This window comes from Sparus aurata, chromosome 10 (assembly GCF_900880675.1).
Source record: "Sparus aurata chromosome 10, fSpaAur1.1, whole genome shotgun sequence".
Taxonomy (NCBI): Eukaryota; Metazoa; Chordata; class Actinopteri; order Spariformes; family Sparidae; genus Sparus; species Sparus aurata.
The window spans coordinates 35,173,244-35,193,327 of record NC_044196.1 but is presented as its reverse complement, the minus strand read 5'-3'; the positions used below and the strand labels follow the sequence as shown (position 1 = coordinate 35,193,327).

The 20,084-nt window shown below is 44.7% G+C and overlaps 3 protein-coding genes across 7 annotated transcripts; 1 reads left to right on the top strand and 2 right to left on the bottom strand.

Moving 5' to 3' along the window:
* The first annotated feature begins 67 nt into the window (after nucleotides 1-67).
* On the top strand, nucleotides 68-4,454 carry LOC115590169 (glycoprotein hormone beta-5-like). Of its 2 annotated transcripts, XM_030431430.1 has the most exons (3): nucleotides 68-1,358; nucleotides 2,100-2,292; nucleotides 3,858-4,454. In XM_030431430.1, exons 2-3 carry the CDS (start codon nucleotides 2,101-2,103, stop codon nucleotides 4,044-4,046), a joined length of 381 nt encoding a protein of 126 aa, XP_030287290.1. In that variant the 5' UTR covers nucleotides 68-1,358; nucleotide 2,100; the 3' UTR covers nucleotides 4,047-4,454. The 2 variants fall into 2 exon arrangements, with proteins under 2 accessions (XP_030287290.1, XP_030287289.1); XM_030431429.1 differs by having other exon boundaries at nucleotides 68-2,292.
* A 1,598-nt stretch (nucleotides 4,455-6,052) lies between these two features.
* On the bottom strand, nucleotides 6,053-20,009 carry gpha2 (glycoprotein hormone subunit alpha 2). 3 transcript variants are annotated; one of them, XM_030431427.1, is made up of 4 exons: nucleotides 19,987-20,009; nucleotides 7,833-7,965; nucleotides 7,137-7,321; nucleotides 6,053-7,048 (listed from the first exon to the last, which is right to left on the bottom strand). In XM_030431427.1, the coding sequence occupies exons 2-4, from the start codon at nucleotides 7,951-7,953 to the stop codon at nucleotides 6,944-6,946; spliced, it is 411 nt and encodes a 136-aa protein (XP_030287287.1). In that variant the 5' UTR covers nucleotides 7,954-7,965; nucleotides 19,987-20,009; the 3' UTR covers nucleotides 6,053-6,943. The 3 variants fall into 3 exon arrangements, with proteins under 3 accessions (XP_030287287.1, XP_030287286.1, XP_030287288.1); XM_030431426.1 differs by lacking the exon at nucleotides 19,987-20,009 and adding an exon at nucleotides 10,533-10,819; XM_030431428.1 differs by lacking the exon at nucleotides 19,987-20,009 and adding an exon at nucleotides 8,237-8,540.
* On the bottom strand, nucleotides 16,472-17,949 carry LOC115590170 (troponin T, skeletal muscle-like). Of its 2 annotated transcripts, none has more exons than XM_030431431.1 (2): nucleotides 17,366-17,949; nucleotides 16,472-16,881 (listed from the first exon to the last, which is right to left on the bottom strand). In XM_030431431.1, the coding sequence occupies exons 1-2, from the start codon at nucleotides 17,566-17,568 to the stop codon at nucleotides 16,830-16,832; spliced, it is 255 nt and encodes an 84-aa protein (XP_030287291.1). In that variant the 5' UTR covers nucleotides 17,569-17,949; the 3' UTR covers nucleotides 16,472-16,829. The 2 variants fall into 2 exon arrangements, with proteins under 2 accessions (XP_030287291.1, XP_030287292.1); XM_030431432.1 differs by having other exon boundaries at nucleotides 16,472-16,878; nucleotides 17,366-17,940.
* Nucleotides 20,010-20,084: the final 75 nt, after the last annotated feature.

Below are 20,084 nucleotides of genomic sequence, written 5' to 3'. Positions count from 1 at the left end.
CTATCTGACAGTTTGTTGCACTTTACATTATTAATCACTTTGTTATTGAGCCTCTCTGCTCCACTAACACGGAGCTAACGTTAGCTTAGAAACTGAGTCCGCTAACATAAACTGTTGCTTCAAGTTCCACAGAGCCCCGTTAATATTCAGTGATAATAATCAATCTTCCTTCATATAGATTATTTGATCTACTGGCACGATGTGTTGAAATAAACCAGTGGTATTGTTGCCGAGGGTGCGTTCGTAATCCCAATCTGACACTGTGACACGCTGCGCTGTGGAGAAGGTTAAAGTTTAACATCAGTAATGTTTTCCCGTTAACGGCATATTTACTCCAGTTTTACAGTTTCATTCAAGGACGTTACATTAAAATGTGGATGCAGCGCTGCAGCTCGATTTAAACGTTAACCGGATCTTCCCTTCTTCTAGAGACTTCCGCCAACCGAGCCGACTAACTTCCAGTCTAGGGCCCGGCTAACTCTGAATAAAGGTAAAACTAAAATAAAAATGTATCCAGCTTATAGCAAAAAGGCTTTTTGGGATCCAGTGAGTCACATGCTAACATAATTCAAGCTGCTGCTGAAGTCTTTATCTGTAATATCAACCTGAAACTCAACTCAAACAAACTGGCCTAATGTCTGCTTCTCTAATATTAAATTAGCTACATAATGCTAATATATCAACACATCAACAACAAGAAATAACTCAACTGAATGCTAATGCTGCTGATACATACGTCTGCTGAAGGCGTAAATAATGAACTGTTAGCTACGTTAGCACATTAGCCCCACCAACTGTATACAGTGATGATGTAGCACAAAAAGTTTTATTTTAAAGAAATGAGGCTTCAAGCTACATTCAGCTGTTTAACTTCTGTTCCACAAGGAGTCAAAGTCAAGAAGCAGACTCAGACTTTCTTAATCAGAATTAGCATCAAAATGACCGAACTGTTGGTTTGTGATGCAGTTTATTTGAATATCTGGAGCTTCTCACTGCATCGCGGTGAAACAGATCCATCTCAGACGTTCAGTGAGTTTCATCCTTCGTTCATGTCACTGATTGTTTGTCATCCCGAGTCTCTGAACTGAACTGGATGAAGTGTGCATGTGACCCACACGGGGAGATGCAGCCGGAGGGCAACAAAACATAGACAAGCATCAGGATTTTCCAGGGAGTCTCCATTATTTCTGGCTTGGGGTCTCTAATGGTATTTCATTGTAATTGCTATGATGTCAGAGTGTCCGTCCGCCCTAATGGTCTCTAATAACAACAACAAGGCAGATTGGTTCCAGTCACTGGCTGTGGTGGAGCAGAGACGCTCCGGAGTCTCAGACCTCTGCAGGATCTTCAGCTGAAAGGTGAGAGGAGCTTTTCTTCTGCGTCCATTCAGTCATGTAGGAACAGGCGTGGAGCTTTAAATAGACTTTTAGCAGACACTAACTAGTAAAGGGACAGAGAGCGTACATAATTATGTTAGCAGGCAGCTTTACACCATGTTTACAGCCTGCATGGAGCCGCTGTGAACACCGTGTGGTCTCAGGGCTTATTACAGCTCTCTACATCGTTCATGCACAAAGTATTTTTATTTCAGTGTAGTGTTTCAGACGAGCCGCTCTGCAGTCCAGTTGTTTCAACACATGTCAAGTGGTTTGCTTTAAAAGTAATGAAACAGATGTCTGCAACAGCAGCGAGGAGATGACTCTGAAACACAGAGTAACTAACGTCTGTACGTCACATTTCACTTAGAATAGCAATAAAACCTGTTTATTTTAGTCTGAAAGTTTGTTTTGTCCCATTGACACGACGTGCATGATGTTTCACTGTGTGCGGGTCAGTGATGGAGTGAGTGCAGAGGTCCTGATGAACACTGGAGGGAGCTGACTGTCACAGTGTGCAGCTCTGAAAGTCACTCCCTCTGGATAAATAATGAAATTCTGGCAGTACAACCTTCACTGATGCATCATTTATTTTCTATGAAACTAAATATTGAGTCTGTTCTTTGTTGTTGAAAGGAATAAAGTTGCGTTCAGGCCCAGCAGGGAACAGTTGAACACTTTAATAATATTCTTTATTTTTCTTTCTCTTTGCATCTTTCCCAGCATGCATCTGCCCCTCACTCTCCTCCTCCTCCTGGTTGCCGGGGCAGCCGTGGTGTGTGTCGCCGTGACGAGCACACTTCATGGTTTCCGAGGTTGCGCGGTGAGAGAGTTCTCCTTTGTGGCCCAGAAGCCCGGCTGCACGGGCCTGCGCATCACCACGGAGGCCTGCTGGGGGCGCTGTCACACCTGGGAGGTAACATGCACACACACACTCCGTCTCCTCTGCTGCTATTTCTGAAAGCTTGTGTAATGCTGCGATTGTGAAACATGAAGTGAATGATGAACGACCCGGGACTCGACCCAAACCACGAGAAGGCCGACAACCCATTCTCGGCTCTGACCCATCTGCCATTGTCATAAGAAGCTCACATCCTTCCAGCAGGACTTTTACTGAACTCATTCTGGTTTGCAGGGATTATAAATCTGAGCTCTGCCTGATTAGAAAACCAAACTTAAAGAGTCGGAACTCAGTCAGACTGAAAGCTTCAGAGGAGAAGGTTCTGATCCACACTGAGGCCCGGTGATGGAGTTCACATCCTCGTCTTTACTCAAGGTCCACTTACTCCTCCGTCAAGGCTGATGGTGCTCCTCAGAGGAAGGAGGTGTTACAGTGATGTGGGAAACTAGATGTGGACAAAACACACACACACACACACACACACACACACACACACACACACACACACATACACACACACACACACACACACACACATACACACACACACACACACACATACACACACACACAGAGCAGGACAGGGGGAAACAAAAGTGAACTTTATTTAAACAAACTGAAAAGTACAAAAACCAGCAGACTAGAAAAACCAAATGAGTGGAGAGGACTGCAGGGAGAACACAAACTACACACAGACAGTAACGAGGAGATCAGCAACAGGTGAGGAGAGAGGAGGGAGGAAACAGAGAGGGAGAAACTGAAAGAGGAGACACACACAGACAGCTTCATGTCATCAAAACCCAAACACAGCATTCAGAACCGTGACAGGAGGTCAGGAGAGGCTTCACTTCCTCCCACAGGAGACAGAGACACCTGGCTGAAAGCTCAGGGCAGAGCGAGGACGTCCACCTGTAGGACCTAATACTTTGTTTTTTATCAAACTACAACACAAGTATAAACCCTAACTCCTTACTCCTAACTCCTAACCCTCCTAACTCCTAACTCAACTCCTAACTCCTAACTCAACTCCTAACCCTCCTAAGTCCTAACTCCTAACCCTCCTAACTCCTAACTCAACTCCTAACTCCTAACCCTCCTAAGTCCTAACCCCTAACCCTCCTAACTCCTAACTCAACTCCTAACTCCTAACTCCTAACCCTCCTAACTCCTAACTCCTAACTCAACTCCTAACTCCTAACCCTCCTAACTCCTAATTCAACTCCTAACTCCTAACTCCTAACTCCTAACTCTCCTAACTCCTAATTCAACTCCTAACTCCTAACTCCTAACTCAACTCCTAACTCCTAACTCCTAACCCTCCTAACTCCTAACTCAACTCCTAACTCCTAACCCATTTCTCCGAACTCCAACCCTGAACCCAAACACTCGCTCCAAGGTCAAGAGTGAACAAATGTAATCAACATGTCTTCCTCAGTGTGAACAGAAGCTCCTGAAAGCATCGTACTGTGTTTATCTCTGACTGATAGAGCCTCATTCTGTGTTGTATTAAAAACACTTCTCATGGACACATGGATCAATGGAAGCTCAGTAACCTGTGTCCATCTGTGTGAACCCTGCAGAAACCTGTGCCCGACCCGCCCTACATCCAGCGCCACCACCGCGTCTGTACGTACAGTCGGACCCGCCACATGACGGCCCGGCTGCCGGGCTGCCAGCCCAACGTGTCGTCCCTGTACCACTACCCGGTGGCTCTGCAGTGCCACTGTGCCGTCTGCTCCACGCAGGACACCGAGTGTGAGACCTTCTGACGGCAGCGGCAGCTCACCGACCTCCACCAGCCTGAATAAAGTCATGACACCGAGACTTCTGACTGGGTGTGACAGTTTCTGATGTTTAGTAATCAAGACATGTTAATGAGCCTCTGAAAGGGAGAAATAACAGAGCGAGCATTACATTTCAAAATAAGAGCTCTGTGCAACATACAGATAAGAATACATGTTTAAAATATGTATATATATATATATATAAATATCATAAATATAGCATATCACCAGTATAACCACTAACTGCTTCTGAATGTAGCTGCCATTAGCTAGTAAGCTCATTTAGCTGTGCAGTTAGCGGTCGTGTTAGCTGACTGGAGCTCGGAGCAGTGAGGGATTGTTGGTGTAGTTTACTGTTGACCTCTAATAAAACAAGTTAACTTGATGATTTTACCTCTGATAGATTAATGTCTTCATTATGGCATGTTGCACTCACATGGTTCATATTCTCATAGACTCCTATATGTCTGTTTAATTACCTGAGGAGGTACTGAACGATGCATAGCTTCACATTTTAAAGAAAGAATGGGGACAAAACAACAATATTGTCCACGATGTGTATCATCACACTGAAAGCTTAGCGGGACTGGGGTAAGTTGAGCCCCCCCCCCCCTTGTTGCTGGGAAACGGTAAAAACATTGATCATGTGACCAAATATTTAGGAGGAAGGCATCATGTCGTGGAGTCTGTGAAGGTAAGAACCACAGGGGGAAAGTGGTTACACATTTATTTACAAAAAACAATTTTTCACTCTTGAAAGTGAAATTAGTCTATAATAAGTTTCATGAGAATTGTGTTTAGACCAAAATAGATCATTTTACATTTGTTTTATACATCAATTGTGGTATCTATCAGCTACAACATGAGGTCATAAACCTGCATAAAAGTGCAACATTTTAGCTGTGGGGACTAATAAAGTCAAAATGGTAGCAGTGGGGTAAGTGGAGCCATCCAGCAGAGGTGAGAGATGGATGGAACGAGGGAGAGATGGATGGAGGAGTTTAACAAAGATGGAGAAGAGAGGATATATACAGGAAGGAAGGAAGGATGATGAGAGGATGAGAGTTTCAGATTGTTCAAATGTGTTACTAGTCCATAACTGAGCTTACTGTCAGCAACGACACCAAGAAACTGATTCTGGACCGAGAATTCAGTTCCACAAACTCAGCTGTTCATGTTCTCTTCTCAAGCACACTTTAAGTTATTCTCATGTTAAAATGTTTCTTTACAAAACAGCTGTTTAACAGTAATATGCAGTTATAATAAACAAGTTATTGTACTTGTTGAATTGTGAATAATAAATAAAAATACACATGAAGAAGTGACTGTTATTTAGGGAGGGAGACGGCACAACTTACCCCATACACGGGGTAAGACCACTTTTTTTGGACATACATTATGGAAACTGTTTACACTTGTTCTGTTTGTTTAAGGGATGCACAACATCCTGAAATATATGCAGATATATTAGTTCGTGACAAAACTATGATTGCCTTGATCCTAAATCCTAAATATGAAAAATCTTCCCCAGTCTCCCCTTTGACTATAAAGGTGTGGTTTGATTAGCATGTAGTGATCCTGGTTAGAGATGAATGTAAGTCAGTGCAGTTACCACCTTTATGGTGCAACAGGTGAGAATTCTAGTTTAAAGCAATAAAAAAAGAAATGAACTGAAATTATCAACAGAAAGTGAAGAAATAACAGTTTTGATGTTCTGCTGCAGGGATATCCACTGAAGTTAGCATGCTAACCAGCTAGCCCCTAGCTTCACTGTGACACCAATAGTAAACAACACTAACAATCTCCTGGACCGCTAGCTGCACTGCTAAATGAGCTAACAGCAAGTATATTTAGCATCAGTTAGTGGTTCTACTGGTGATGCTGCCCCTCTTTGTGTGGAGTGTGAATCAGACAGCTGGCCAGTCGCTACATGCTGCAGCAGTGAGTGACAGCGTGGATAGTGAGAAGAAAAGGAGGCAGGTGAACGAGTCTACAGCTGCAGAAAAGAGATTTATTGAAATACAGTCTCATCACAAACTATACAGTGCATTCTGTCGCCTCTCAGTTCATCAACATTTCCAACATTCTTTGGTTTCATCAATAGATATTATTTACAAACATGTCCTTTAGTTCAAATTCATAAATATAAATAAACTTGTGTACATTCTTTGGTCTCATGTCTGTTTAGTGGTTATTGTGAATAATGAAACTACTTGTGTAGATGAGCTTTGTGTTGATGGTCAGCACGACACTGACTGTTCTGTGATACTGTCACTGATGTAAATGTGATGCGCTCATTCATTTATGGCAAATTCCAAAAAGACATCAGTGTGTCTGAGTTGAAGTGTGTGCGTACTTTCACCTGCTGCTGAGTCGAGTGTGACTGTTTTAATCATTTGTATTTGTGAAGAGAGTCGAGTGTCTGCAGAGCGTCAAAGCAAAGACAGGAGGAACAGAAGTGTGATGACAGAACGTTAAACAGCCTTTAACACACCTGTGTGTTCTACAACAACCTCCCTCACATCACCTGTTACACAACACACACAGAGAAACAGCCAACACACACACAAACACCAATATGAACATTAGAAAGTGTTTCTCATTTTGATCTGAAGGTCAAAGAGGTGTGACACCAACCAAACATTAGATCTAACCCTGATCCATGTCACCTGACTGAACCTCACCTGAAGAAGGAAACCTGGTTTTGACAGTAACTGATTTTGTTCCCAGTAAATAAATTAAAGTGGAAGTTGTCCCAGACAGAAGGATAGTTACTGCTGCATCGCTGTAATTCTTGTATTCAGCCACAAAGACGCTCGCTGACTAAACTGTGGTTTGGTTCTTGTCCCGGTGTTCGTTGGTACGCGGCGGGTCTTGGCGGGTCAGTAGCGGGACTTGCGGCACATGTCGCAGCGACACGCCTTCGCCGTCAGGATCTCTATTTCGTCGTGGTGTCGACCTCGAGGGCAGTCCAGACGCACTTTGACCTGAAGGAGGACGAGTCAGAGGACATGAGCAACGAGCAGAAACCAGCAGACACTCGAGGCTGTTACTGCTGCACCTCCTCCACCTCACCTTGGCATCCTTGCTGATGGTGCAGCATCGTGACGCGGAGGTGATGTTGTGGGTGAAGTTGGAGGCCACCAGCACAGAGTACCTGGATGGAAAGGCGCTGGACTCGCAGTAGCCCACGCAGGCGTAGACCAGGTGGGTTCCCTTGCAGGTTCCCCGGCGGTCACTGCGGATGGTCACGTTGAAGGCTGCAGACGGAGAGAGGATGGAGGGATGAATGAGGGTGGAGGAGGTCAAGTGCAATATGTGTTTCACTACATTTCAGTTATCCATTTAAGACTCAGCTGAGGCTGTGCTTATGGTCTGGTTGGGTTAGCTACAAGAACCAGTTAGTAATGTCAGGAAAACATCATTTGTTGGCTTGAAATTCAGCTGGGAAATATCCTGACATCTAGTTAAAATAACACAGTTACATTTTGTCTGAAGGCCTCTGTGAAGACGCTCAGCTCTGACCTGATGAACAAGACTTCATCAGTCCTGACATGTAGTTCTACAGACCTGGTGTTGACGTCTGACAGTGTCCTGATGCTTCAGTAACAACACAGACACAATCTGTGGTTTGCAGAAACACACAACAGCAACACTTTGTCCTGCAGCTGTGTTGGGTCAATCTGTCCTCACACATCAACATGCTGTGGAAACTTCACACTGATAATAAAGGTTCTCTCTCCTCATGAACACACTCTGTGCTGCACTTACGGTGGAGGTGACATCCCGGTGTCAGGCCTTCGTAGCTCCAGCTGAACGGAGAGAAGAGCAGCAGCAGTGACATCACCGGGAGGACCAGCAGGCAGCAGTGTGACGTCATGCACGGCGACATCTGGACGGCAGCCTGGAGGGTCCAATCAGAACACCAGAGTACGTTAGAGGTTACTGTACGACCGGAAGAGACCGGAGTGTTTCCAACTCCAACACGTTTAGTGTGACAGATTCTGAAGACAGCTTGTTACACCATGGAGCTGAAGCTGAGTCTAAAACCTACTTCAGGTTTATTAAGTCTGTAGATCCATCGGTGCCGGTGCTGTGTGGTCCATGTGGAGACCACACAGAACCGGGTTTGTTTCTGAGCTGCTGCTTGTCTAACATGTGAGCTCTGACTCAACCTGAGGTGATCTTCTCCTCCTGAACCTTCCTCCACCTGCAGCGTCGCCCTGAGCCGCCTCCTTCACCCACCACGGTGATTTCCCATCCTGCCGTCTGCCGGCGTGTCACTGAGCCGCTGATGTGAATAAAGACGAGCTGTCTGTCTCTTCTCTCCACGCCTCGTTTAACAGCTACCTGCTGACACTCGCACCTCCACAGGTGAGCTCCTATACGTTCAACATGACAGCAGCTCTGTGATCTCACACAGGTTCAAGCCTTCCTGTAGGCTGTGTCCTCCGTGCACGTGCTCACACACTCCCTCACACACACACACACACACACACACACCCTCACACACTCCCTCACACACACACACACACACACACACACACACACACCCTCACACACCTTCAACACGTGTGTCAACAGTAAAGTCATGTTTTCCTGGTGATCCTGACCTTTGCCCTCTAAAATGGCACTTCTTTCCAGCTCCACTTCCCTCCGACCGGAGCGCCGGGTGATGGTGGAGCGGCCCTGGGGACGCCATTAACACTGCAGCTTCGACCAAATTAACGGGTCGGGCTGAGTGTGTGTGTGTGTGAGTGTGTGTGTGTGTGTGTGAGTGTGTGTGTGTGTGAGTGTGTGTGAGGCCATTAACCCCGCGGGGCCGGGAAAGGCCCGGCTTTTTCCTCTTGTGTGGGGTTTCCACGCCTCAAGGTTCAGTTTGTGTTTGAGCAAAGTGTGTTGGGAAGTGACAGTGGGAGGGCGGGTGGGCCGGGACCAGCAGGACCACCAGGACCACCAGAACCAGCAGGACCAGCAGAACAGCCTGAACAACTTACACGTGTATATATATATATATATATATATATATATATATATATATATATATATACATATTCTTATAGTGTTTGTAACCAAAGTCATACTTGGAGATGAAGAAGATATGGTGTTAAATATTAAGTGAAGGTCACATCAGTCTTAAAGTATCTGACATCAGATGTACTCGAGTATTAAACGTATAATAAAAGTAAATGTAACATGTGTTAACATGTATGTATATATTGTGTAGTCACAGTGTTGACTGTGTTATTGATCTGCACTCAGTGTGTCTCTGATTATCAGTCTGTTTCTTTGTCTTCATTAATGATGAATTAATCTGACAGGATGCTGCAGTGTGTAATCTGTAAGGTAACAAGTAACTAAAGTAATCATATGAATGTAGTCGAGTAAAGAGTACAACATTTACCTCCGGTCGCAATTTAACATTTAAACACTTCAGTCCTCAAAGTACTCGAGTACATTACTTCAGTAAATGTACTCAGTTACATTCATCACAGCTCGGCACCATCATGTTCTCAGTTCTAACAAAGGACCGGTTTAAAACCCGTCCTCACGTCAGAATCACGTGTCGATGCTCCAACTCAAACTGAGTCTGAACTTCTGATTGATTGATTGATTGATTGGAAATAAACCTCAGCAGTTTACAGACGAGGAAACACTCCAGTGACGTCACCACGACGATCCATCTGAGCTTTAACTTACACTGTTCGACCCGTTCGGCCCGGATCAGCTGAGCTACAGCTGATTCTATCTGACAGCAGTTTAACTGGCGTTATTTAAATGAGTTATCTGCATCATCACACACACACACACACACACACACACACACACATCATTATAAAACACTTGTGCTCAGTTTTATAATAAAATATAATGTTTTGAAAGGAAAGTCAGCTAATTTGTGAGGAATTTCAAAATAAAACACTCCAAACACTCAAAAACTGAACTAATCTTTTTAAAGTAAATGTTCTTCACATTTCTAAAAGTCGACTTCACTTTTCCAAAGTCAGAAAGTGATGGCCTCAGAATGACCGAGAAGACGGATATTAAACTTCAGCTGCACTAACGAGAACGTTTTAACGACCTGAGTGATTATTCTACTTCACTCGGTCACTCTGAGCTCATCGGTTTGTTTAAAGTCACTTTGTCACAGTTTACAGGGATTTTGCAGGTTTGTAAAAGAAAAAGCATCAAAGGTGTATTTTATTTTTGTAACACCTCAATTTAAAATATATAGATTAGCTGACAAAGTGACTTTACATTACAAACAGCAGGTACAGTGAAGTAGACTCAGAACTCTCAGCTGTTCAGCTCGTACAACCTAAAATAAATATTCTTCTGTCCTTCAGATTCTGAGCTCATCAGTTTCCTGACTTTTAACATCACAGTCACAGGATTTAAAGGTGTATTCCACCAACATACAGACGGATGCACTAAACTTTAAAACAGGTGTAAAGAGGAGCTCGGTCTTACCTGAGGACGTGGAGCACAACTTCTGGAGCGCAGGGCAGGTGTGTCGGCTGACAGGTGAGTGTGTGTGTGAGTGTGTGTGTGTCTGTCCTGAGCCTCATGCAGGAGATGTAAGTAACACAGGTAGGAGCAGCCGCACTTATAGCTGTGGACACGCCCACATCAGACAGCTGACAGTGTTTCTCTCTTTCTCCTCCGCTCGTCACTCTCTACCTGCACCAAAACATGAAAGTCCCTAAAAAAAAAAAGCCTCAAACTTCTTGTGAGCGTCGTCCTCCTGCAGAGAGCTGCACGTCTGTCCTCCTCCTCCTCCTCCTCCTCCTCCTCGTCCTCCTCCTCCTCCTCCTCTCCTTCCTCCTTCTCGTCCTTCTCCTCCTCCTCCTCCTCGTCCTCCTCCTCCTCCTCCTCCTCCTCCTTCTCCTCCTCGTCCTCCTCCTCCTCCTCCTCCTTCTCCTTCTCCTCCTCCTTCTCCTCCTCCTCCTTCTCCTCCTCCTCCTCCTCCTCCTCCTTCTCCTCCTCCTCCTCCTCCTCCTCGTCCTCCTCCTTCTCCTCCTCGTCCTCCTCCTCCTCGTCCTCCTCCTTCTCATCCTCCTCCTCCTCCTTCTCCTTCTCCTCCTCGTCCTCCTCCTCCTCCTCCTCGTCCTCCTCCTCCTCGTCCTCCTCCTCCTCCTCCTCCTCCTTCTCCTTCTCCTCCTCGTCCTCCTCCTCCTCCTCCTCCTCCTCGTCCTCCTCCTTCTCCTCCTCCTTCTCCTCCTCGTCCTCCTCCTCCTCGTCCTCCTCCTTCTCCTCCTCCTCCTCCTCCTTCTCCTTCTCCTCCTCGTCCTCCTCCTCCTCCTCCTCGTCCTCCTCCTCCTCGTCCTCCTCCTCCTCCTCCTCGTCCTCCTCCTTCTCCTCCTCCTTCTCGTCCTCCTCCTTCTCCTCCTTCTCCTTCTCCTCCTCCTCCTCCTCTCTGCTTCCAACCTTTCGGGTGAACGCTGCTGTGACACAGAGGAAAACTAGATTCTAAGTTTTCCATCAACGAACCACAACAGTAAGAACACACACACACACACACACACACACACACACACACACACACACACGTAGGTACATGCACTCAACATCACACATAAACTGATGTGTAGCTGAAACACACTGTGACAGAACTAATACCTCACACACACACGAGGTCGGCCTGGGTTTCCCATTTGTGGCTGCAGGAGGAAGGGCCGGGCCGGGCTGGGCCGGGCCGGGCTGGGTCGGGTCAGAATTTATTGTGGGTTTGGGTCAGTTGTGTGTGTGTGGCACATCATGGCTGTGTTGTGGGTAACGCCTGGCTCTGCTTCTTGTCTTCCTCGTCTTCAGCTTAGCAACCGGCCGGTCCAAACTCCAGCGGGTAAAGTCATTCCTCTAATGGACTCCAGTACCCGGACACTCGTGTCACCAAGGTCACGACCCGCCACATCGGACCACAGACGACCGTGTGGAGTTGTTTAAGTGTCCACAAGAAACTGGGTTTCAGGGTGAAGGAAAAGCAAGAATCAGAATCAGAACCTGTGAGGTTCCTTCAGTGATTTGGGTTTTTGTGGTTGAGTGTCTCATGTCTTCCTGGAGAGTTTGGGCCAGCGAGGAACGAGAGCTGGTTTGAGTCTTTGTCTTTGAGAGAAACTGATTGAAGAAGTCACTGAATGATAAAACCTCATAAAGTCTGAAGCTGAACGAGCTGCTCAGATGTTTCCCAGACGCAGTAAGACGGCTGCAGACGCTCGTTACGACCTTTCAGCTGAAACGACAAAAGCTGAACCATCGATCATCCTGCAGGAGCAGAGACGGAACCCGTCCTCATCCAGGAAACAACAGGACTCCATTTAAGATGGTTTCTCCTCTCGTCCAGTCAGTTCGTTCTGTGTTTAAGTCCTTTAACCTCATTTTGTTAAAAGAAGTGAAAAACCATGCTCATGCAGTGAGATTATTCCAAACTGCTTCTAATGAAATCAAACTGTTTTCACGTGTTTTTTCTAGAAGTGAGTGAATGATGATGAGAAAAGACGAGTCGCTGCAACAACTCTGCTGCCCTGGATCTGCTGTGGAAACAGGCTGGATGACTGAAGTGAGCTGCTCACACATCTTTGTTCAAATGTTGAAAACCAAACTGTTAAGACGAATTACAGACAATTAAAATATTTTACTGTCATCAGATCCATCGAGATAAAAACCACACCGCCCTGCTCCCTCCACGTCTGACTCCTCTGTGTTCACTCAACGACACACAGTCATCCAAATCACTGAGACAACAACTGTGTATATTAACGCAGAGCTTCACCAAAAATATTAATTCAGTCATTAACTAATCACCCTCATGCTGATGGAAACATGTTGGAGTCCACAAGACATTTCTTTACATTTCAAAACGAGTCCAGAGCTCCAGAAGCTTCACCTGACCTTCATCAACATGACTGTAGATAGTGACTCAATCTTTTATTTTAGGGTGAACTTTCCCTTTAATCTACACCTGAAATAGTCCCTCTCTGCTGTTTACTGGTGTTTGACTTACATTAGTTAAACCCGACAGTGAGCGGCTGCTCCAGGACCAGATTTACAGTGTTTGTCCTCTGAAGGAACACGTTGGGGACGACTTCTGATTCTGGGTTCTGATCTTTTTAACACTTTGTTGACAATAAGAAAAATAAAGATGTGCAAAGCCTGAGGGTCACACACACACACACACACACACACACACACACACACACACACACACACACACACACACTCCTCCTAAGGAAAACACAATTATCATCTTATGGCCCCTCTACCCCAAACATTCCCAATCCAGTTATGTCAATGGAAAACGGAATGTGTGACATCACCCCCCCCCCCCCCCCCCCCCCCCCCACACACAAACATACTACACTATCAGTGTGTGTGTGTGAGTTGTGTGTGTTTCTGCTGATTCCATGCCAACCAGAGAGAGAGAGGGGGGGGTTAGAGAGACTATAACTGTGAATGGCCTGCAGCACCTCATCAGGAGGTTAGACATGAATGAACTTTGTTAAACTGGAGACACACACACACACACACACACACACACACACTGGTCCAGTGTGAGTCAGCGGGGTGACTGATGTTTGTATCGCTCAGTGGCACCGGCGCTCTCGGCTGCCGTGGAAACCGTGGCGTCTAGGATGACTGTAATATCATTAATGTGTCCGCTTCCACTTCTGCGCTGTTATTGTAATCTGTGTGTGTGTGTGTGTGTGTGTGTGTGAGAATTAAAGTATACGATGTGTGTGTGTTGTTTCATACGAGTGTGTTTCATTATGTCTGACAGGATATTGTGTGTGTGGTCGAGTGTGAGATAAATCATGTGTGTGTTATTTTGGGCCATCTGACAATATGAGCAGAGGATGAGGCAAAGTTTTCCTGCTTCTACCACCATGGTTCAGTCCAGATGACACAGTTACCCCCTACACACACACACACACACACACACACACACACACACACACTCACACACACACACACACACACGCACACACACACACACACATACACACACACACTCACACACACACAACACTCACACGTCACTTTTAAAAGGTGCACTTTGTTTGTTTTCATGACTGAATTAAAAAAACTGACCTTAAAGGACATCACAGTTTATATAGTTTTACTTTATTTATATGTGGCGGACCCTGCCACCCCTCTAACTTCAAACAGTGTTCTAGGAACAGCTTGTTCACTCAGTTATGGAGGAAATACCAAAACTACCTGGAGCCGCTTTAAAGTAATCTATAACTTAACATAAAACACATTTTTACATATTTACGGCAGGTAACAAACATCTGCTCTGAATGCAAAACACACACACACACACACACACACACACACACACACACACACACACACACACACACAGATAGAACACTTAGCTAATTCAGATTGACAGGAGGAAAGTGGAGTTTCCACAAGGTGATACTGACAGGAGCTCAAGGTGTGCACTTATGAGGACACACACACTCTGACAGACACACACACACACACACACACACTCTGACAGACACACACACACACACACACACACACACACACACACACACACAGTGGAGTGGAAATGTTCAGCGGCGGCGTCTCTGGCGTGCAGCAGAATAAATCCTTGGATGTGTTCCTGTGAATCTGACAGTCGGCACAATGAGGAGCTGTGGAAGCGTTTGGACTGAAGCTGGTTCTGTTACTCACACTTTACATAACAGACCCCAAAAACTGCATTAAAATATACATCAAACATGATTAATGCAGAGCGATTATACAAGTAGCGCCCTGCCAAGACGTGGGCTGTATGAAGGAATGAACTGCTGCTTACATCTGAGTTCATCTTCACACACTGAAAGCTCTTTAATTCCTGCTGTGGATGTGAAACTGGTTTGATGGAGAGGAGCTGGTGTTCACGTGATCCACAGAACAGCAACTGAACACTGAATTTAAAGGTGCAATTTGTAAAGTGTTGTCAAAAGTCCTGATGTACTCATGTTTGAGTAAAAGTAAAGATATTGTGTTAAATATTACTTTTGTTAAAACTGAAAGTCACCCACAGAAAGAGTAAAAGTTTCTGATATTAAATGACTGAAGTACTTAAAGTACTTTTCTGACAATACATTTGCTGAAGTTTAGTAATATAATTACAATTAAATGTAAATGATACTTTAAGGTTTGTATTTACTTTATATTTTGGGTCAATAATGTATCAGTCTGATCATTTCTGATTATCAGAATCAGTGTTTTTTTAAAGTGATTGCTGATAAAATAAATTGATTTGAAGATGCAGTTCTTTGACTTCTGTGATGCAGCACATGATCTGCTCTAGTGCTGCACGATTCTGGAAAAAATGGGAATCACGATTTTTTTTGCTTAGAATTGAGATCACGATTCTCTGGCACGATTTTTTTCACAAAATGTTTATTGCACTGATGAACTTGAACAAAACAAAAAAAAAACATTGTAGTATGCAAAGTAATGTTTTTTTTGTTTTGTTAAAGTTCTATCATTGGATGAAAAATGATTTTTACAAAAGTAAAAAAAAAAAAAAAAGTCTCCAAGATGAGAGGGCATCCTTTAATCCCTCATGTTGTACAGTGTTTATTGGGGCCGTATCTTTGGCTAGGTGATATGTGATAGCTGCTGTGGTCGGCTTTCTAAAACAGAGGGGTAATATTCATCGAGTAAACATGTGACGTGACATGAAGCCCGACGTTGGGCTGTGAACAGTTGACAACGAATTTATCTTCAAAATAAGAGCTTTACATTGCACCCCATTGGAGTTTAGAACTGGGTTCTTAGCGGGGGGCTTTTAATTTGAAAGTAGCGACCGTTCCTAGCTTGCACTACAACAACAAGCTAGAGATCCAGGAGACGCTAGCATCTCCCGGATCTCAGCGGCTGTCCAGTTGCCCATCTAGCAGGCGAGGCGGCAAATCGGCGGACCAAAACAGACCCTCAATTTGCCGCCCTCTGTCTAAAACTGCGGACCTAGCCGCCAAAAGGACGGGCAGATTGGCGGCTTGCTGCCCCGTCTAATAACGGCTTCTCACTCACTCCTTCCAAACACTCAGCTGCAGGCGGCCTTCCTCCACTGAATCAAGTGCTGCGTTTGAGGGCGCTTCAAAAAATCCGGGAGGAAAATAGGAGCATTTGTTTGTGATTCAGCTCGAGATATAAAATGCTTCAGAATCGCTGTGTGGAAATGAGATCACGTGTATGTGTGAATCGAGATCGCAATTTTTTTACGATTTTTCGTGCAGCCCTAATCTGCTCAGTGAGTAACAGAAGCAGTCAGTGAGGTTATAAAACACCTTCACAGGTTGTAGAAAACATTATCATGATTGTGAATTAAGTCTTTTGAAATGCTGATCAAGAGTCTGTGTCATTGCCAGTTTGCGGAAAAAGATGTAAAAATGATTTCTACAGTATTTAAGTAGAGTACCAAAGTAAATGTATTTATTGCACATATATATATATATACATGCATTCCATCACTGTACATATCTACAAAGTCACAGCAGATGCAGAGCGAACACAGTCTGACTGTTGTAGGACAAGAAGACCAAAGAGTGGATCCAGTTTGTGTTTTGTAGCCACAGATACAATATGAGTCCAGCTGGTAGCAAAGTCTCCATCCATAATACAAACAAACACAAACCATAAATGTAATAAGAAACAATATTTACAAGAATAACAGAATGTATTTTCTCATAGTACCATTAAAGAGGTACAACAGAACGCTGATAGAAAACAGACCCTCTACTGTTGCAACAGGTCATATTCATGTCAGCCACGTCTCTCAGGGGTCCTGAAGAACCAGGAGAAGGGGAAGATGCTGCTGAGAGACAGAGACAGACTTCATTAGTTTGTGCTCGTTAACAAGCTTATCGTTAACGTCAGCTGCTCCTGTATATCATATCTTCTACAGAGAGACTGTGATCGGGCTCTTCGTCAGTCTTCTAAGTGCCTGAGGTGTCTCAGCCTGTCTCAACACACGTTTCTCAGGAACTCTGTGATTTCAGCCTTTATGATAGCTGGATTTCCCCTGATAGTTTGTAATCACTGCTGACTCAGATGTACATCACCAATTAGCTCCTGTTTCTCCTGTGGCTGTAAAAGTCAGTCAAATGTACAGTTAAGACAATGACATCACTGTCACCTCCACAGGTAGGACTCTGAGTTCAGACTGATCTGCTGCTGAACACTTCAGCTGTTGCTCGTTGCACGATAGCAGGATGTTGTTTAAAACTGGCGTAGACGCTCTGAATCGGACCTGACATGAAGTGTGTGCTCCTTACTGCCCAGTGTGTCGTCATACCAACCTCACCAGGCGGGTTAAAATCCCCGGCTTCGCTGACTCAACATTGTCTTCCTCCTCGTCCTCCTCCTCCTCCTTGTCCTCCTCTTCCTCTTCCTCCTCGTCCTCCTTGTCCTCCTCTTCCTCTTCCTCCTCGTCCTCCTCCTCCTCCTTGTCCTCCTCCTCGTCCTCCTCCACTTCACCTGGAGTTCCACTTCCTGTCAGCATGCTGACGCCTGATAACTGCTGGGGTTTGTCGTTATGTGCGACAGGATTAGAAGAAATTAAATTAATTGTGAAAACAAAACAGGATATGAATTCTTTTTTTTACTGTTATACAGATTTCAGTGAAGTGACCATTCGCTGTCCTCACGCACCAAAGGGCAGCTGTGTCACCTGTTGGAGCGGTGTGTGCTAAAACTGATTGTCAATATGAAAGAGATCGGAGTACGGAAAGAAGAGTAAGATAATGTGAGGAATGGAGTGTTTTTGTGTCGTAACGTTAGCATGCTAGCAAACTAGCTTACTAACAAGAAGACGTTTGTCCGGCCGGCGCGTGTAGATTTGTTTTGGAAACCTAGGAAAGACGACAGGACTTGCTTTGAAAACTTTTTTTTTTTTTTTTTTTTTTTAGCAGCTATCTGCAGCGTGCATATGGACGAGGTAATGTGTCTATTTGTATGTCTACTTAATATAATATGCCGCCGGTGAAACAAAGTAATGCTGCTGTTGCGCTGCAATTTCCCAGCTATATATTATTACCCACGGTGCTACAGAGCTAGCGTTACAGCAAAGTCACAGTGATTGTGATGGATGTTTTGTTCTAAGTAAGAAACTGAATCATTTATAATGACAGAGGATATTACCGATGCATCGTTGCAGGTCGGCTGGGCTGATACACACAGCTGAAATGGATGCTGATCTAAGACGTTTGTTGTCGTTTTCACGAGTGTAGTATCTAGAGCTAATCTAGTGGTAACGTTAGCCAGCTTTGTTGTAACAACATAAATTCATGTATTGCTGTAAACTACGTCCCGCATTACATTTCATAAATGAAATAAAATTTACAAACCTGTCTAGGAGGAATCGGGCGAATTCTGGATCCGACTCTCCCTTCAAGCCCCTGCAACTCTCTCCATCTCTCGAAGGAATCGCCAATGTTTATCCGTGTTTTAGCCCTAGCTCGATCGGATTCCCTCTTGGCCTTTTGTTGGTCTTCGGTTCGAATTCTTTTTCTTTTCTTTGTCTCATTATCAGCCATGACAAAAGTTTTAGCTCGGTTAGCACTGACTAGCGTAGCAACAAAACAGCTATGCCGTATCCTGAATGTCGTCAGTTCCGGTCTGACTGCCGTAAATCGTTTCGTCAGTGGTCCGACCCGACCAATGCCTTTCAGAGGTATAGAATTAGACTACTTAGAAAAAGCGTATCTTCACGCTGATGGGCTCATTTGCTGTTTTAGGTAACAGAGACACATCAGCAGAAACCAGAGACTTTTCTATATCCAGTTAAAAACTCCGTACAGGGGCTTTAACTAATGCTGCGTTAGACAAGCGGACGTATTTAGCTAACTGGTTTGAGTCGAGTTGCAGGTTAAGGTCACAGATTATGAACACAAACTTAAGTTAGCTAGCTGACCACAGCAGTCACTGAAGTTCTACTGACGCACGCTGAGAAACCTGCTTCTGTGAACGTCCATCTGAAGTGGAGGCCCGTTGTTAGCATTATTTTTATTTTAGTGGTAAATCTTCCATTTACATAATGAAAAACTGCATATCTGCTTTGCTTGAATGGAAACTTGATGTGCGTAGCAACAGTGGAGACGAGCGGTGGGGCTTAGTGGTTTAACTTTAATTGGATTCTTCCATTCGCCTCAGCAGCATCAAAGTGTCTTCATGAGCTTGATTTTGAATGGAATTGTTTCATGAAAATGTCAACTAACATTTTAGTGTGATAACCACATCTCTTTTTTGGTTGTTTGACTTCACTTGTCCCGGGTTTGTTTGTGCAGTAAGAACATACAGCAGCTTAATGATCACCTTCATTGTTCAAACCTAATCCTTTTTAGAGCTTGTCGACTCGCGTTGGCACCTCCGTCTCAGAAGAATAAGAACTCAATGGGCTGACATAATGAGTTTAAATCATCTTTTCCACTTGAAACAAATGTGAGGGGAAAAAACAAAGCTGGAGACGGAAGTCAGAGTGGACATGACAGGATCCCAGGAGATGAAGGGCCGGAGAGGAAAACAGAGCGCGGTGGAGGGTAAAACTGGGACTGTTGCTAATCAAAGTGAAGCACATCACCACACACACACACACACACACACACACACACACACACACACGTACAGCCGCTGCCTGATGTAATGCTATTATTAACCTTAATCACACTCGTTATCCCACCTGTCTGCGCTAACGTTAGCCTGGGGCGACAATAAAGACAGACATGCGTGTGAAAAGTGTGTGTGTTGATAAATGTGGCGGTGAGGAAACTAAAGTGTCTTATGATCGAAAACTGGAAGACGAATTATTGGAACCATTAATTAATAACAACTGTGGCTGAGATCACTTCTTCATGACGCATCATTAAACCAGATAACTCTGAAGAGTTAAAGACTGAAATTAACTTCTAATGAAGCAGATCACCTCGTCAGCCGGGTCCTCCTCCACCTCCTCCACCTCCTCCACCTCCTCACCTCCTCCACCTCCTCTCTTCTTCTCTTCTTGTCCACGTGCAGCCTGTT

Coding starts and splice junctions, on each gene's coding strand:
- LOC115590169 (XM_030431430.1), top strand. CDS start 2,101: ATGCATCTGCCCCTCACTCTCCTCCTCCTCCTGGTTGCCGGGGCAGCC. Junction 2,293..3,857: donor GGCGCTGTCACACCTGGGAG/GTAACATGCACA, acceptor TGAACCCTGCAG/AAACCTGTGCCCGACCCGCC.
- gpha2 (XM_030431427.1), bottom strand. CDS start 7,953: ATGTCGCCGTGCATGACGTCACACTGCTGCCTGCTGGTCCTCCCGGTG. Junction 7,322..7,832: donor ACCGGGATGTCACCTCCACC/GTAAGTGCAGCA, acceptor CTCCGTCTGCAG/CCTTCAACGTGACCATCCGC. Junction 7,049..7,136: donor CCATCAGCAAGGATGCCAAG/GTGAGGTGGAGG, acceptor GTCCTCCTTCAG/GTCAAAGTGCGTCTGGACTG.
- LOC115590170 (XM_030431431.1), bottom strand. CDS start 17,568: ATGCTGACAGGAAGTGGAACTCCAGGTGAAGTGGAGGAGGACGAGGAG. Junction 16,882..17,365: donor ATTTTAACCCGCCTGGTGAG/GTTGGTATGACG, acceptor TCTGTCTCTCAG/CAGCATCTTCCCCTTCTCCT.